This window comes from Biomphalaria glabrata, chromosome 16 (assembly GCF_947242115.1).
Source record: "Biomphalaria glabrata chromosome 16, xgBioGlab47.1, whole genome shotgun sequence".
Taxonomy (NCBI): Eukaryota; Metazoa; Mollusca; class Gastropoda; family Planorbidae; genus Biomphalaria; species Biomphalaria glabrata.
The window spans coordinates 5,422,869-5,439,909 of NC_074726.1; the positions used below are offsets into that span (position 1 = coordinate 5,422,869).

General features: G+C 35.5%; 1 protein-coding gene across 1 annotated transcript; it reads right to left on the reverse strand.

Annotated features, from left to right (window-relative positions):
• Positions 1–28: 28 nt before the first annotated feature.
• On the reverse strand, positions 29–14,917 carry LOC106050171 (serine/threonine-protein phosphatase 6 regulatory ankyrin repeat subunit B-like). The gene is made up of 10 exons (XM_013205117.2): positions 14,841–14,917; positions 14,491–14,688; positions 12,054–12,219; positions 10,056–10,081; positions 9,934–9,961; positions 9,328–9,417; positions 7,857–7,919; positions 7,010–7,093; positions 5,389–5,484; positions 29–3,345 (listed from the first exon to the last, which is right to left on the reverse strand). Exons 2-10 carry the CDS (start codon positions 14,683–14,685, stop codon positions 2,141–2,143), a joined length of 1,953 nt encoding a protein of 650 aa, XP_013060571.2. The 5' UTR covers positions 14,686–14,688; positions 14,841–14,917; the 3' UTR covers positions 29–2,140.
• Between the last annotated feature and the right edge of the window lie 2,124 nt (positions 14,918–17,041).

The following is a 17,041-nucleotide window of genomic DNA, read 5'->3' on the forward strand; positions in this document are numbered from 1 at the left end:
TGTGCTGGCCATATGACGCCCTCGTTAACCGTAGGCCACAAAAACAGATGACCTTTACATCCTCTGCCCTATAGACCAGACGGTTTGAAAGGGGAACTTTACTTTAACTTTATATTAATCGCACACGCATAAATCACAGGACATCAGAATGCTATTTAAAATACGTAACGTAGAATTTAATTAGAACTTCTTGAATAATCAAAAACAAACAACAACCAAAAAACACAATTACATATAGTTATCAATCCACATGATAAAAACTAAGAGATCAAATAACTTAAATAAGTGGGTAGCCTTAAAATTTAATAATCAAATAAACTATTCTTAAAAGTAATTATAAATTGTAAAATATTAGAAAAGCAGAAGCCGGGAATCCGACCCTCCGCGGTAAGAAAAACACACGCTGACTGCCGATTTGTTCCCAAAGTCCCCAGGTCATCCTTCCTCGTTCAAGATTAATATACTGTTATAAACTTGGTGGTGACACAGATGGGGGTAGTGGTATGTGTGTAGTCAGCCGACGCAAATCGCCCCAGCCTTCTATAAGTTGAGTGTGACCAAAGGGCTCTACTGTATCTAATGAGAGAGTACATGGCAATGAAGACAAACTGATACGCGTGACAGTTAACAAGATACACCTGTTACTTACGGGGTAAAATAGAACAAGTTCCTTAAGCTTGGGATCTGTCCTGCCTTGTGTGTGTTGTCCTGAACTACTTCAGTTAGCGTAATGCGAGTCCGAGCACATTCAAGAGAAACAACACTTAACTCTAACATTCTTGATAAAAATTTAGAAGACCTAATGTTTATTTACAGATGGGGATGATTGTCTTGTCTCTATATTCGTCGATTACTCGGTCCTCTCTTAAATATCCATCTTTCTACAAGCCCTAACCATATTCTTCACCTATCTGCAACGTCGTTTGTCTGTCTGACTGAGTGACTGCTCGTACCGTCGCTAAAAACAATGCACATTATAGTTATTTACAAAACGAACATAATCTCTAAACTAAACTAGGTCACTGCAGATCATTTGTCTTTGGTCAACCATGTAATATTTCGAAATTCCGAGTCATATGATGAGTCTTCAGATATTCGGAATGTGTATTGGCAGTCACAGGTATGGGATTTTTAGGGCTTCCCACAGCACAATAGTCCTGTTTTACTCCAGCTTCATTATTCAAGAGACGATGGTTTTCAAAGCATCTTTGTAAAGAAATTAATGAACAAACTAGTGAGTAGAAAGGCGATTATGATCTTAAGCTCGGCTGCACTAATGTTTGTAACTTTAAGAAATTGGAAGACATATTGTCGAAATGAAGGGTATCATTATATTTAGATTTTATTTGGTCTAACAATATGTGTATTTTCTGTTTTTATTAAGTATGATGTCTAGGTTACCAATAGAAAAAATTTGGATACTATTTACTCATATAATTAATTCAAGTATTTTAACTAGTAAATATGTTTTGTAATATTAAACATACATAACACTGGGACCAAAACAAAAGCAAATATTATACATTATAGAAACACTTTCACAAGGAGTAGGCTTACATGTAGTTTATGTATTTATTATTATTATTGAATAAAAAATCTAACACGTTAGATCTAAATGAAACGCTGTACTGACAATTAAAGAGTTACCTTCCTTTAATATATTACATACTACAGTAACAAGATTGACATGGATTTGTTATTTTTCTCGGACACCAGAAATAGAACTTAAGGAAAATTAACATGATTTAATAAAAATAATGTAATAATGAGTTGCATTTAAACTCTTATAGTCAACACAGTCTCTTACATAACCCCGTTTGGGCCCCTTTTGGTCGTGGGCCCGGGCGCAATGAACCCCTTCGCGCCATGGTTTCTACGCCAGTACATAGTATAGATCAAGATGTTAAACGTGAATAAGAATGTTTCAGCATTCATTTTTAAAGTAGTCTGCGTTTGAAAACTACAATCTTTTCACACATTACACGTTGGTGTAGACATTCACCAATCTATTCTTTAAATACATACATCAAAATATTATGTTTTCACTATTTTCATAATTCACTATTTGATCTCACATTTAAAAAGAAATAAATGCTTGAAATAAGTGTATAGATAATTTCTAAAAGGCTGCAATTATTTATTAGTTTGATATTTGTCTTTTGATAAACTTAATAATTAATTGTATCTCGTCCCTTACCAAAGTTGAAGTATTACTTCTAGCATATTGCAATGCCGTTCTACCTTCCAGGTCTGTCACATTCAAATCTGCTCCGTTTTCTGTCATCTTTTGAACTAAGTTAATTTCAGCTGCATCTGACTCTATGATAATCATCATTGCCGATTTCCCTTTATTGTTTATTATGTCGAAACCAACGTCTGACACCATTATCATAGCTTCCAAAATATCAGAGTTTCTGACGTGACCATACTTCTGAGCATACTTCTTAGCAGCTAGTATTAATGCGGTGTCGCCATCTTTGTTTTGTAATTTCAATTGTGGATTCAGCTTCAGTAACTCACCAACAAACTCTCCCAGATCTTGCTCCACGGCTACCATCAATGGAGAGAACCCATCTTTATTTTGTACGTTTATGTCTATTTGAGACTTCAGTAAAACTCTAAATACATGAACATTTTTATTAAGAATGCTGTGTAGCAAGGCAGTATTTCCCACGTTGTCAACAGCATTCAAATCCGAATCTGTAAGTAAATATGATGCACAAGTAGCAGACTCCTCTTCTAAACAACAACTTGCATACATCAATGCTGTTCTGCCGTCCTCGGATTGTATCTTCATGTTCGTAACTTTCTCCACCAATATCTTGATAAATTTTGCATTTCCATTTAGGGCGCAATGCATGAGGGCTGTCATACCCTTGTTACCTGTACCATCCATCTCCGCCCCTGCTTGAATCAGATTGGTAAGGCAGCTGATGGATTCACGACTCTGAGAGATCATTTGATTACACGTGTTCTTAAACCAGTGTTGAATGGACTTACTCTCCTGACACAGATAAATCAGTGCTGTGTCTCCTAAGTCATTTGCAGCATTAACATTAGCATTAGCTTCTAAAAGTCTGGCAAGAGTTTTGGAGCTTCTGTTTAAACTAGCTGCCATCAAAGGCGTAAGCATCTCTGGTATTACACAAGGGAATGGAATTAAGATTTGAGGTATTAAAAAATTTCGTTTCAGAGTTCCGAAACAGTTGACGTCCAGCTTTTTACTTATCCAGACCTTTAACGTTTTCTCAAGGTCAGAAAAAGAAATGAAAACAAGTAAATCTTGCCATGACTTGTCAGTAGATTTTATCTCAGCTTGGTCCACAAAATTTTCAAGGGCATCGTCTGCAACAAATGAAACGGGAATATAAATGAGAGGATGAAAGATGAGAAAAAATACATATCTTTTTGACTACAGTTTTTTTAAAAACATCGTAATTGAAGCGCGATGGCTGAGAGGTAAAGCGTTTGGCACCGAACTGAAGTGGGTTGAAGTGGGTTCGAATCCTGGCGAAGACCGAAATTTTTAATTTCAGAATATTTAGGGCCTTTAAGGTATGTGCGACGTGAAACGAGCTATTGGTCTATACTGCCCACAATATTTGAGGTCAGTGTTGAGACCTTCTCTAACAAATAGTCTCGATACATTGAAGCAAATATCTCACTAATATCAGCTCCATGTCACGCTTAAATTTGTAGGCGGGACACAAGGTCAAGGCTAGTCGCAAAGGTGTGGCGTCACGTGATCAGATGATCATTGCATGGTCAATGTGCGGGTGATAGTTGAGGCGACAAAAAGCCGGGAAATAAAGGGTAAAGGTTACGATAGCGTGGGCGTGGAAGGAAGGTTCTAGAAATTTTCCGGAGACTATTTACTTAGATAAGCTAGATAAGCTAGAAATATAGAGTTACAGCAAGATGTCGCAAGTTAAGGTACAAACTAGGCTAGTTTATTTGTTTATTACTAATATTGTACTATCCTGTATCTTAATCGATGTGTATATATTTTTGTCTCAAGTTCGAGTCTGAAGGAATTGAAGTCCAGAAAATTATATCAACACTGTATCATTTTATTATGTCTAAGTAGTGTTTGACTTAGATCAAAGACACCTCCGAATGCGATTTTGGAGAAGATACAAATGTTTAATTTTTTTTTACTTATTTCGGATGTTCCTTCAGAGTTGAAGATAATTACTTTCTAGTCCAAACCTCCCGCAGGACGACGGGGGATGGGAGCGGGCAGGGTTTGAACCCGGGACCATCGATAAGTCCGAACGACAGTCCAGCGTGCAAACCGCACGACCAGGCAGCCATCCTGGCTACTACAAATCTATATCTTCAAGCAGCCTCATGAAACGCTTCCTTGCTATGTAGTTTTAAGGATTCTTCGGAGGCAGCGCAAGAGTAATGAATTTAATTTTTACTCGTGCTTAGCCTAAGTAGTTCAAGACTCACTACTGTACATGCCTTTCTGATCTACATTTTAGTCTTTGTATTGACATTCCGGTTTTCCAAAAACTCTAGTTGAGCCTTTTTTTAAAATTATTATGCGTTTTATTTTAATATCCTGTTGTAAATACAGGACTTCTTGAATTTTTTTACCATCATTTTTTTTTATTCGCGCTCATTTATATTTAGCCTATACTCTTTGCAGGCCAGAGAGAAACGTGACATTAATGATGGAGTTACGACAGCGTGTGTGCCAGAACTGTTGCGTCATCAACGAAGACAGTATTTCTTACAAGGATGGTTCTAATTTTGGTTTTGGCAATTACTCTGGCGAGATAAGGCTGTTTACTCTCTCCCTTCTTGTTTCTACTAGCCATAGATTGGGTCATGAAAACAGCAAATGATCAGAAGTGGAAAAGTATACTAAGGGAAATAGGCACCACCACTAAGATCAGGCTCTTTAAACCATTGTCACTTTATGGAGCAGAGACCTGGAGAACCACCATTACCACCATTGAAAAAAATCAAGGTATTCATCAATACCTGCCTGAGGAAGACAAGCTCTGAAATTAGGAACTGTATCAAAGAACAAATCAGCAGCTCATTGAAGTAGATATCCTTCAGAGACGCTGGAGATGGATAGGTCACACTCTTCACAAGCCTGCATCCAATATAACAAGTCAAGCCCTAACCTGGAACTCCCAAAGAAAGAGGGAGATGGGACGGCCCAGGAATACATGGCGCCGCGATCTGGAAGCAGATGCCAAGCAGATGGGCAAGACGTTGGGACAGTTGGAGAGACTGGCCCAGAATTAAGATGCCTGGAGGAAGATGGTTTGTGGCCTATGCTGGCAGAGATAAGACGAATTACTCTGACAATATTGAAGTAAAACTAGCACATATAATAAAGCCGATACTTACATCGCATTCAATACTTACCAAGATCACATAGGAACTGACGTTGTGTTGTCAACATTGCTTCAGGTTGACAATGTGTACAAAATTCGTTAATAGTTGTCTTTGAAGTTGAGGCCCCTAAAGAAAAACAAAGCAACGTTTTTATACTGGAAATGTAATCTTGTAATTTAATCATTATGTCTACTTAAAAAAAAAAACAAGTGTATAAAAAAATCTGGAATGGTGACACAAAATGATTAAATGACAACTCTAGCTCCTGGTTAACGGCCCCCGAAAGGGGAAAAGACGCTATTAGTTTTGTGTGAAATGTTTGTGGGTCTGTCCCGTTTAGATCTCGTAAACTAGGAAAGATAGTGAAAATCCGACATCATAATATTTTAGTCCATTCAAAGTTCTGATGCAACGGCTACTTTTTTTCTTTTCTAAAAGCGAAAAATCAAATTTTATTAAATCACTTAGGCAAGCAGTTTTTTCATAAAAATACAACACTTTTACAACTATTCACTATTAATAGTAACAAACACTGGAGGCTCTTTAATAGGGGAGATCTTATCTTATCTTATATAATACAGACGTTACTTCAAAAAAGAAGATGATTACGTCCTACGCGTCATGCATTTAGTCATGCATATTAACCAATGACTTAAATTCTGCCAAGTCACTGGTTTTCCTGGCTAGCTCAGGCAACCCATTCCATGCTCTAATAGCACTAGGGAAGAAGGAGTATTTGTACAAATTTGTCCTAGCATATGGGACGAGGAATGTGCCTTTATCTTTGTGTCTTTCAGAGTATTTTATTAAATTTTGTTTTTGTATTTGAAGATTATGGTTCAGTGTTTTATGTATAATTACCATTTGTCATAATTTTAACACATTTATGCATAAGGTTTTTGATTTTTTTGTAAAACAAATGTTTACATTTGTATTGCTTAGTTAAGTAAGTTCTGTCATACTAACTACTACATTTACACAAATGTATTTTTTAACTTTTTGTTTTAAAGAGAAAAAAATCTACTTAGTATGCATAAAAGTTGGACATAATTTAAAACAACAATTAATAAGTAATGTTTCATGTTATCGCTTGAACTGCAGTGCGTCACCCGAACCATAACTGACATAACTAAAGGATTTTTTTTTAACGAAATGTTGTTTTTTTTGTTAAGGAAATAAATATTGACCATACACAAAGCAATTATATCAATTACATATTCATTTTAAGACATCAGTTAGGCCTGGTTCACATTTAACTTCACATTCACTTTCACCCATCCATTGGTTTGCAGGACCGCTGGGGCACCACACAAGATCTGTCAACTTTCTTTCTCCATTCTTCTCTGTGATTTGTCTTTGATCGAATTTAACTCGCCTGGGTGGACCACTTCGTCTTTGTAACCTTATTGTAATTTATTTTTTGGGCAAGCTATTCTACGATGAAAGCCTTTCTGATTCAGACATTGTGTGGGTTATTATGTGTACTCATAAATAAAACTGAGATAAACCTTCTAGTACACAACTTTAGTGCATCGACATTCATGGCCTTAATATTGTTAAGCTCATCCCATTTATATTTGATTCGACTTGTGTGTAGGTTTTTTTTTTGTATTTACTTCGCTTCCAGATGACCTAAAAACAAAATACTTACGTAATTGACTATTTATTGTATAATTTGTCCATTTTAGAGAGTTATTTTCTTTCTGTGTCTCTTTCAACAGGACAGACAATTTTTCTGAAAAAAAAAAATTGTATTAAAATATAATAATGATAATAATAAATATAGTAATTCTCTATGTTTAGATAGACAGTGTTCCTTAATACAATACGTAGGACGTAATCATCTTTTATGAAGTAACGTCTGTATTTTATAAGATAAGATACCTGGTCAACATAGGGAAATTTAAAACCGGTAATGTGTTGGTCTGCACATTAACACATTTGTTAACCATTGGACTACAAGCAGCGTGAACTTATAGTTAGTCTTTTTAAATAAATCAGCATTTATTTGCCGGTTGGAGAACTCTTACAAAGTCTGCAGGACACATGATAAGAATATAAGAAAAACATTCCACCAAAGACGTAAAATAGAAACCTTTATTTGATGCTTGGCAGACAATGAATTAAGCAGCGTTAGATGTGTCAAAATATGTAGATCACAGGTGGGTCTTTGTAGCATTGCGAAATATTGTATTCTTTTTTTAAGTGGAAATAATAGACATAATAGACCACTTGGACAACGGCCTTGGCTTTCTGGTAAAATATCCAGGTCGCAACTGTCAACAGGGTTTGCACGCTTCTGTGAAATACTTCAGTTATCTTTAACTTTAGGAATTGAATACATGCTTATTATACCTTCGATTCGTTTGAATAATTTTAATATAGTAATTTTTAACTATGGGTTAAGATAAAATTTAGTATTTTAGTTTGTAGGATTTTCAACTAATAAATTTTATTGTACGCGATACAGTATCTTACTAAGTCTAGATCCTACTTACTGTTAGTCTTGGCTTGTTTTTCTGTTTCTTTTATTTGGTTTTCAAGTTTGGATTCATGCCGTTCTATTGTTATACGTCAGGGGAAAAAACAACAACAACATTAAGCAGAAACATTGCAACATAAAGACTTGTGTCATATTTAATAGAAACAAATAATCATATAACTAAGCTTCTCTTTGTTAAGGTTATCATATAGGCAAGATTATCATATAGGCAAGATTATCATATAGGCAAGATTATCATTTAGGCAAGATTATCATATACTCAAGATTATCATTTAGGCAAGATTATCATATAGGCAAGATTATCAAATAGGCAAGATTATCATATAGGCAAGATTATCATATAGGCAAGATTATCATATAGGCAAGATTATCAAATAGGCAAGATTATCATATAGGCAAGATTATCATATAGGCAAGATTATCATATAGGCAAGATTATCATTTAGGCAAGATTATCTTATAGGCAAGATTATCATATAGGCAAGATTATCATTTAATCAAGATTATCATTTAGGCAAGATTATCATATAGGCAAGATTATCAAATAGGCAAGATTATCATATAGGCAAGATTATCATATAGGCAAGATTATCATATAGGCAAGATTATCATATAGGCAAGATTATCATATATGCAAGATTATCATTTAGGCAAGATTATCAAATAGGCAAAATTATCATATAGGCAAGATTATCATATAGGCAAGATTATCAAATAGGCAAGATTATCATATAGGCAAGATTATCATATAGGCAAGATTATCATATAGGCAAGATTATCATTTAGGAAAGATTATCATATAGGCAAGATTATCATATTGGCCTACACAAAAGGTTAACGAAAAAAAAAGGTAACAATATAGATCATAGATCTTTTAAATGAGAATTTGTTTTAAAATCATAGCAATCGTCATGTCAGAATATAAACTACAAGTCTTGTTATTTTTATATTAAGTACTAATTTTTGTTTGTTTGTTTCCTTCCATAAATCTATCCCCTGTGTTAGAAATGTGCGTTTATTTCATTTTGTTTCTCTCTCTAAAATTAAAATCAATAATTAAATTATAATCACTTTGTTCGAAAGAGGTGCATTCTAAAGATGTTTATCTGATCATGTTTCAACAACCATTTAAAAGCGATGGACGCTCAATACCTTTAGGGTGGGTCAATGAGAGGGAGAGGCTCGCCGGATGAAGTGAATATTTAAGGAGATTATGTTAAACAAAATCAATTTGAACAATGTTATATCTAGCACAAGTATATCTATCTATCTATCTATCTATTTATCTATCTATCTATCTATCTATCTATCTATCTATCTCTCTCTCTCTCTCTATATATATATATATATATATAGAGAGAGAGAGAGACATATACAATTGAAGTTTTTTTATTTATGCATTTATATTTATACTTATAATTTATTTAGAATAAGCTGTTCTAGAATGTTTAAGTAGAGCTGCTTACCTTTTTCCATTTTGACATTCTCATATTTCATACAGACCCGCATCAACTCGATCTCCAACCCAATACTAATACTGTAGTCATCATAGAATTCTAAAACATGCAAAGATATATAACAATTTATAGAGATGAATAAATAAATAAAATTATATTAAATAGAATAATTTGTTAAAAGTATTTTTATTAAAATTAGACATCATTAACTAGGTTAAGAATTACTGGATAGATTAAATTAGTTTTAAGTATTAATACTCTTCTGAATATAAGCTTCAATAAAGTAATCGCAATGCTAAAGTACAAAAATAAACTTAGATATCCCTTTCAATCTATATCGCAAGACATCAAGCTCATCTGTTTCTGTGACCCATGCTTAACAAAGGTGTCATGTGGTCAGCACAACGACCAACCTTTATTTTTTCCCAGCTAATGTCGGGTACCGGTTTGAGTCGGTTAGATTCACAAGCGCCCTAATAATTCCAAAATTCAAAATCTCAGTCTTCACCAGTATTCGAACCAGAGACTTCTCGGCTATAAATCAGGTTCTCTACGGCTCAGCAATCACGCCCCTCCCCTTTTCAAAGATAAAGAAAAAGTACACTAAGAATCTACCTGCAAGGTCTGAATCATCCCCTTGAAACTGAAAATAAATTATATATGATTTAGACACATTGTTATGAGTCCCGAAATGCTTACATGTAACTAATAGCATATAATAAAATTGAAAATGTTACCTTTTCTGGTTCCTGAAGTAGCTCAGCTTAAATAGAAAAAAAGAAAGGTGAAATACTTAAAATGTAATGTTTATGTTTAGGTTTATAGCTTGGATACTGAGATATTCATTTAGTATTGTTATAAACATATTGGCGGAGCGATAGAGTTAATTTTGTGTGTGACCAAGTGACACACGTAACACAATTTCACATGCTGCATGGCAGTCAACTGTGTCGATGGACAAAGGACAGTACTAGTATGACCGTTACACGCAAAAATCACCCTTGATTAGTCATGTGACTGTAAGCTTTGGTAAGAAAGAGAGACAGAGTGTATAATGCAGTTTAGTTCAGACAGTTAGAAAACCAGGACTGTAAGTCGGCCGTGAAATCAGTCCGGGGTGGAGTGAGTGCTCGAGTAGGTTTTAGTACGGCGATGTGCAGTGTAGTGAGTTTATTGTGTCGTATTGGTTAGTATTTATTTATTAACTCATGAAAGTAAAAAAAGTAAAGTTCCCCTTCAGTGGGATATAAGGCAAAGGTTGCCTCCATCAGATTTGACGATTTAAAAGCTTGAAGAGTTGGACAAGTTCAAATACCTTGGCAGCATCATAGCAATTGATGGGGATGCCTACCATGATGTAACGTGCCTCATATGAAAGGCAGGGAGCATTTTCCAAAGGCTGCAGCCTATTTGGACAAGCCAATCCATTGGACTCGAGACAAAAATACACCTTCTCAACACAATCGTCATTCCAAGTGCAACATATGCGTGTGAGACATGGAAGTCATCTGTCAAAATTGAGAAGAGACTAAATGTGGCTCAATATAAATAGCTGAGACGGATTTTGGGATTCAGTTACACAGATCGGGTATCAAACAAGGAAATCCTATGCTGAAATGGGAGTCGAACACTTAGTGAGGTTGTGACAGAACGTCGCATGAGGTTTGCGGGGCATGTTCTACAACAAAATGAACTACGCATACCAAGAGTTGCGATGACATGGAGGCCAATACGAGGAAAGCGCAAACAGGGACGTCCTCGTATTACCTGGCGACACACCTTCATGGAGGACCTCAGAACAGTGGACACCAGATGGGAAGAGGCTTCAGACATTGCCAATGACAGATCTTTATGGAAACAGATTTCCGCCAAATGCGCCGAACGGCGCGGGAGGACCTAAGTCTATGTAAGACCCATTCAGGACCTTGAGATCTATGGGGCAGATTTTTATTGGGTCATCTGTTTATGTGGCCCACGATTAACGAGGGTGTCATATGGCCAGCACAACGATACTGTTTGTCCGTCTGTCCTTCCCGTTTAGATCTTGTAAACTAGAAAAGATGGTGAAAATCCGACATCATGAAATGTTCTTTTTGATTTTAAATTGAAAATCCATCAGATGATATCAACATTAAATATTAATATTACACTACAGTGGATCCCTGGACACACTGGCATCATGAGAAATGAAAAGGCAGATAAGCTATCAAAGGCAAGTTCATCTATGGGATAACCAGACAAACATGTAAGCTACCTCACCCTAAAGTTAATGTTAGTCAACAATCACAAAGAGGAGTGGCTCAACCAATGGGCATCATGAAACACAGGCAGAGCCATGTACAAAGAAATGACTATGCCTAACAAACTGGACATTATTAGCTTCCTCCCCCGCAAAGAAAATTCTACAAATTTTCCAACTAAGAACAGGACAAACACCTCTATTAAATTACCATCTGAACAAAATTAACTCCACATAACTCCCCATTTGCAGACACTGCGCCCACTTTATGAAACTATAAACCATATCCTTATTGAATGCCCCTTCCTAATCCACCTTAGGCAGACCCTACTTCCACTACAGCCCAACATAACCAACACTCTGTACGGCAGTGCTGAACAACTGAAGAAAACATCACACTATTGATTCCTTGGCATAGTCTGCAAAAGAGCTTATAGCTCAGCAGCAATAAAGCTGGCTAGAAGAAGAAGAAGAAGTTGAAAATCAATTTATTTACCTTGAATTTTTAGAAGTATTTTAGCTACATGACTTTGTTTCACTTCATCGTCCATAAGGCAGTCAATCAGACGACTAAACCAATTATCGTACCTAGCAAGTCTCGCCAGTAACTCTTCACTAGCTTTTAGGTTGCCCTCGATTTCAGACTTTTTTCTAACTGCTTCCTTTAAAAAAAACGTATATATATATATATATATATATATATATATATATATATATATATATATATATATATATATATATATATATATATATATATATATATATATATATATATATATATATATATGGTTCCCGGTCACTTCATCCCCGGTCACTTCATCCCCGGTCATTTCATCCCCGGTCACTTCATCCCCGGTCACTTCATCCTCGGTCATTTCATGCCCTGGTCATTTCATCCCCTGGTCACTTCATCCCCCGGTCACTTCATCCCCGGTCACTTCATTCTCGGTCATTTCATCCCCTGGTCATTTCATCCCCCGGTCACTTCATCCCCCGGTCATTTCATCCCCAATTAAATATTTTATGTATAAATATGATTATGTAGAATGCTTTCTTTTTTACATTTTATGACATATTACTAATGCGTTTATAGTGTTTCCTCTTCCACTTTGTATTCTTAATAAGAAATCTAATATTATATGGTAAATCTGGATGTGTACTTATCTATAGCGTAATGATTAAAGGCCAAGGTGTGGTGAAAGTAGTGGGAATCTTTTGAGAGATAGAGAGATAGAAGTGCGATTAGAATAATTATGACCTTGCCGCTGATAATTTATCATCAAAGGCCAAGGTGTGGTGCAAGTAGTGGAAATCTTTTGAAAGATAGAAGTGCGATTAGAATAATTATGACCGTGCCGCTGATAATTTATCATCAAAGGCCAAAGTGTGGTGCAAGTAGTGGAAATCTTTTGAAAGATAGAAGTGCGATTAGAATAATTATGACCGTGCCGCTGATAATTTATCATCAAAGGCCAAAGTGTGGTGCAAGTAGTGGAAATCTTTTGAAAGATAGAAGTGCGATTAGAATAATTATGACCGTGCCGCTGATAATTTATCATCAAAGGCCAAGGTGTGGTGCAAGTAGTGGAAATCTTTTGAGAGATAGAAGTGCGATTACAATAATTATGACCGTGCCGCTGATAACTTATAATCAAAGGTCAAGCTGTGGTGAAAGTACGACCATGTTTCACTTTATTTGATTTTTCAATCGCTCTTTCTTGAAAATGGGCGAGTCATTTTTAGCCTTGTAATAAGGTTTTATTTTTTTATAATAAAGGCGGTCTTTCTTATAAACATTAAAGTTACAAATTGTGTTATAGGACTTTATTTCTATCGATATTTCATTTCTACATGTAAATGTAAGTATGTATTTTGTTTATTGATATTCATTTTAGATATCGAAACTGGTGGGGGGCCTCTAGTTCTGAGAACATACCCGTCATGATGAGGTTCCTATAGCCTTAAAATTAATTGTTTGAGTGCTTATTGGAAATAATCTTGCATGTATATTTAGGGTGTGATTCTCTCTCTCTCTCTCTCTCTCTCTCTATCTCTTTCTCTCTCTCTCTGTCATTTAAATAAAAAAGGAATACATTAAATATTGCTCATTTAATGCTTTTTAAAATTACAATTTGTTAGATAAAATTATCAGATGATGAAAATATCAGGGGATGAAGTGACCGGGGGATGAAGTGACCAGGGGATGAAATGACCGGGGGATGAAGTGACCGGGGGATGAAGTGACCAGGGGATGAAATGACCAGGGGATGAAATGACCGGGGATGAAGTGACCGGGGATGAAATGACCGGGGATGAAGTGACCGGGGATATATATAAAGCAGCTGTTGCATCAAGTTTATTTTTAGATTTCTTCAGTCTGCAGCGCAAGATCAATGTTATATTGTAAACAAATTTTTTGGAACAGAAGAGGGCAAGATTCCATGACCATATAAGAAGATAGGTTGATTGTTTCCAAATATAGTAAGAAGATAAGAAAATGTTTTGGAAATGACAGAGATGATCATTTGTAATAAAGAACTCGAACGGAGACAGTAAAACTTGTTTCATTAAATTGTATTGTACAGTGTGTATTCCTAGTTTTGAAAGATTTTCGCTGTTTAAATAAATAGCTTGTATTTGAGTCTCCAGCACAACGATTCTGTTTGAGTGTTCAGTGGTTATTTAAAAATAGAAATCTACATTAATTGAATGATAACATGTGCAACGCACTGTCTGGTCAACACTCTCATTGTAACATCAAGACATCATCCCATGGGGCACTGAAAATAATATAAACGATCATTCCAACGATACTGAACTGTAGGAAGAACTAGTAAGTAGTATTTCTCTGTAGACGAGATCGGCATCTCAAATGTTAAATCTTAAACAATGACCATCTTACGTTTAAAAAGCTATATCCATATTATACTTACTATGTCTCTGTCCAACAAAAGATTTGGACAGCGTTTTCGCATCATGTGAACAATTGTCTCTGCATGAATAAATTCTGTGAAAGTCCCATAAATAGCATTTCTTAATGCTCTGTTGAATTTTGCCTGAGAAGTCTTTGACATATCACGGCTGCATTCAATGTTTGGTAGAGCGCTTTCAGTTTCTTCGATGTTCATCCTCTGTAATAAAATGATTTTTTAACAAGACAACAACAAAGTGTGAGAGATAAAAGTTAAACATTTAGTAATCAATAAAAGTAACACAACCAATAAAATTGTAAGCTATTCCTTTTATTCCTTCTTTTTGTTTTACAAATCTTATATTAACTCACCTTGTCTGTCAATCTGTCTGGTAAGAAGTTTAAAAATACTTTCTCGTGGTTTTTGGCATGGTTGGGCCACGAAGAGAATTATATATATATATATATATATATATATATATATATATATATATATATATATCATGGACGTAGCCAGGGAGAGGGGTTGGGGTTCAAACCCCACCGCAGGAGGGGGATCGGAATTTAGTGACTGATTTTTTGCTTTGATTTTGTTTATTTAAGGTGAGATTTTAATACAAAACCATCACTTGTCACACCAAAACCAAGGGGGGTTTTGAATTTAAAACCCCCTACCAGTGGGTTTTGCAGTTAAATCTCCCTCTTCTATAAAACAAAACAAAAAAAATGCAAACAACAATCCCCAATTTCCAAAAGCACAGTTAAGGAAGATTTTAATTTTAAACCCCCTCCAAAATTTACGATAAACCCCCTCTTCAATATAAAAAAAAGCAAATTACACACTCAAAATTCTATGAGCGTAGCCAAAAGGGTTTTGAGTTTACCACCTCCCCTTTCAGTAGGTTTTGAAGCTAAAAAATACCTCTTTAATATGAAAAAAAAAATTTACGCTCTCAAAATGTTATGAGCTTGGCTAAATTGGTTTTGACTCATTTTTGAGTTTAAACACCCCTTCAGCGAAAAAAATACCTCTTTAATAATAATAAAAAAAAGCAAATTATACACTAAAAATGTTATAAGTATAGTCAAAGAGGTTTTGAGTTTAAACTCCCCTTCAGTGGAGTTTGAAGCTAAAAAAAAAAACCTTTCCAATATAAAAAAAAAGAAAATTACACACTCTAAAATCTATGAGCGTAGCCAAAAGGGGTTTTGAGTTTAAACCCCCCGCCAGCGGGGTTTGAAGCTAAAAAATACATCTTCAATATAAAAAAAAAAAAAAAAAGTAATTTACGCACTCAAAATGCAATGATCGAAGCCGAAAGGGATTTTTAGTTTAAACCCAACTTCAGAGGGGTTTGATGCTAAAAGTACTTCAATATAAATAAGCAAATTACACACTAAAAATATTTGAGCGTAGCCAAGCCATTGGGGGTTTTGAGTTTAAACCCCTCTCCTACAGATGGCTTTTTAAAACCTCTACAGAGCGTTTTGAGGTGGAAAATCTCGATTTTCAATATAATTCTAAAGCAAACTACAGTTACCAAATTCTATGAATTTAAAAAAAAAAAAAAAACTCCAGAGATTTTTCACTTCAAAACCAACAGATGATTTTGACGATAAAACTTCCATTTTCGATATAAAATCTAAAGCAAACTACAGTCACCTGATTTCAAAAGCTTATTTAAGAGAGCGTATTCAAGAGAGGTTACACATTTCTACCAGTGGCGGGGCTCCATTAATAAATTGCAGTGAATAGTCATCTGCCGAAATTGAAAAACACTAACTGTGGCTCAACAAAGATGGCTAAGACAGATTTTAGGAGTCAGTTATGGAGATCGGGTCTAAATCAAGGAAATCCTATGCCGAACTGGGAGGCGACACCTTAGTAAGATTATGACAGAGCGTCGCATAAGGTTTGCGGGACATGTTCTTCGACAAAATGAATTACGCATAATAAGAGTTGCGATGACATCCTAGTACAATTTGGCGTCACACATTTATGGAGGTCCTCAGAGTAGATGGGAAGAGGCTTCAGACATTACCAGTCACAAATTTTTAAACAGCTTGATGGCAAATGCGCCGAACGGCGCGGGAGGGCTTAAGTCAGTAAGAATAGCACATTAGGTTTTGAAATAAAACTTTCTAATAGCAGTGAAATGCACTGTAGATACCTCAGAATATGCATTTTGTTGGCTTTCAATACCAGAAATAGTGCTTGGCGGCGGGGCTCCAGGAAGAACCTATTCTAGGGCACAATAAACGTCTTACAAAAAAAATGAAGGTTCACAATGTAATAAAGATTATGTACACACAGACATATACATATATATATAAATATTTTTTTCGCGGGGAGGGGGAGAGGTTTTCCGCCCCCGGAAAAAAATACAGGCTACGCACATGATAAATATATGTATAGAGATATATATATAATATCTTAATCTTTATAACGTACTGCTGTACTGATTTTCTTAATGACTTGTATTCCCATTGTTCTTTATTGGCAGCCTCTCGCCATTCTTTGGTATTCTCCTTGTTACCATGTCTGATTGTCTGATCCCCGGCACATCACAGTT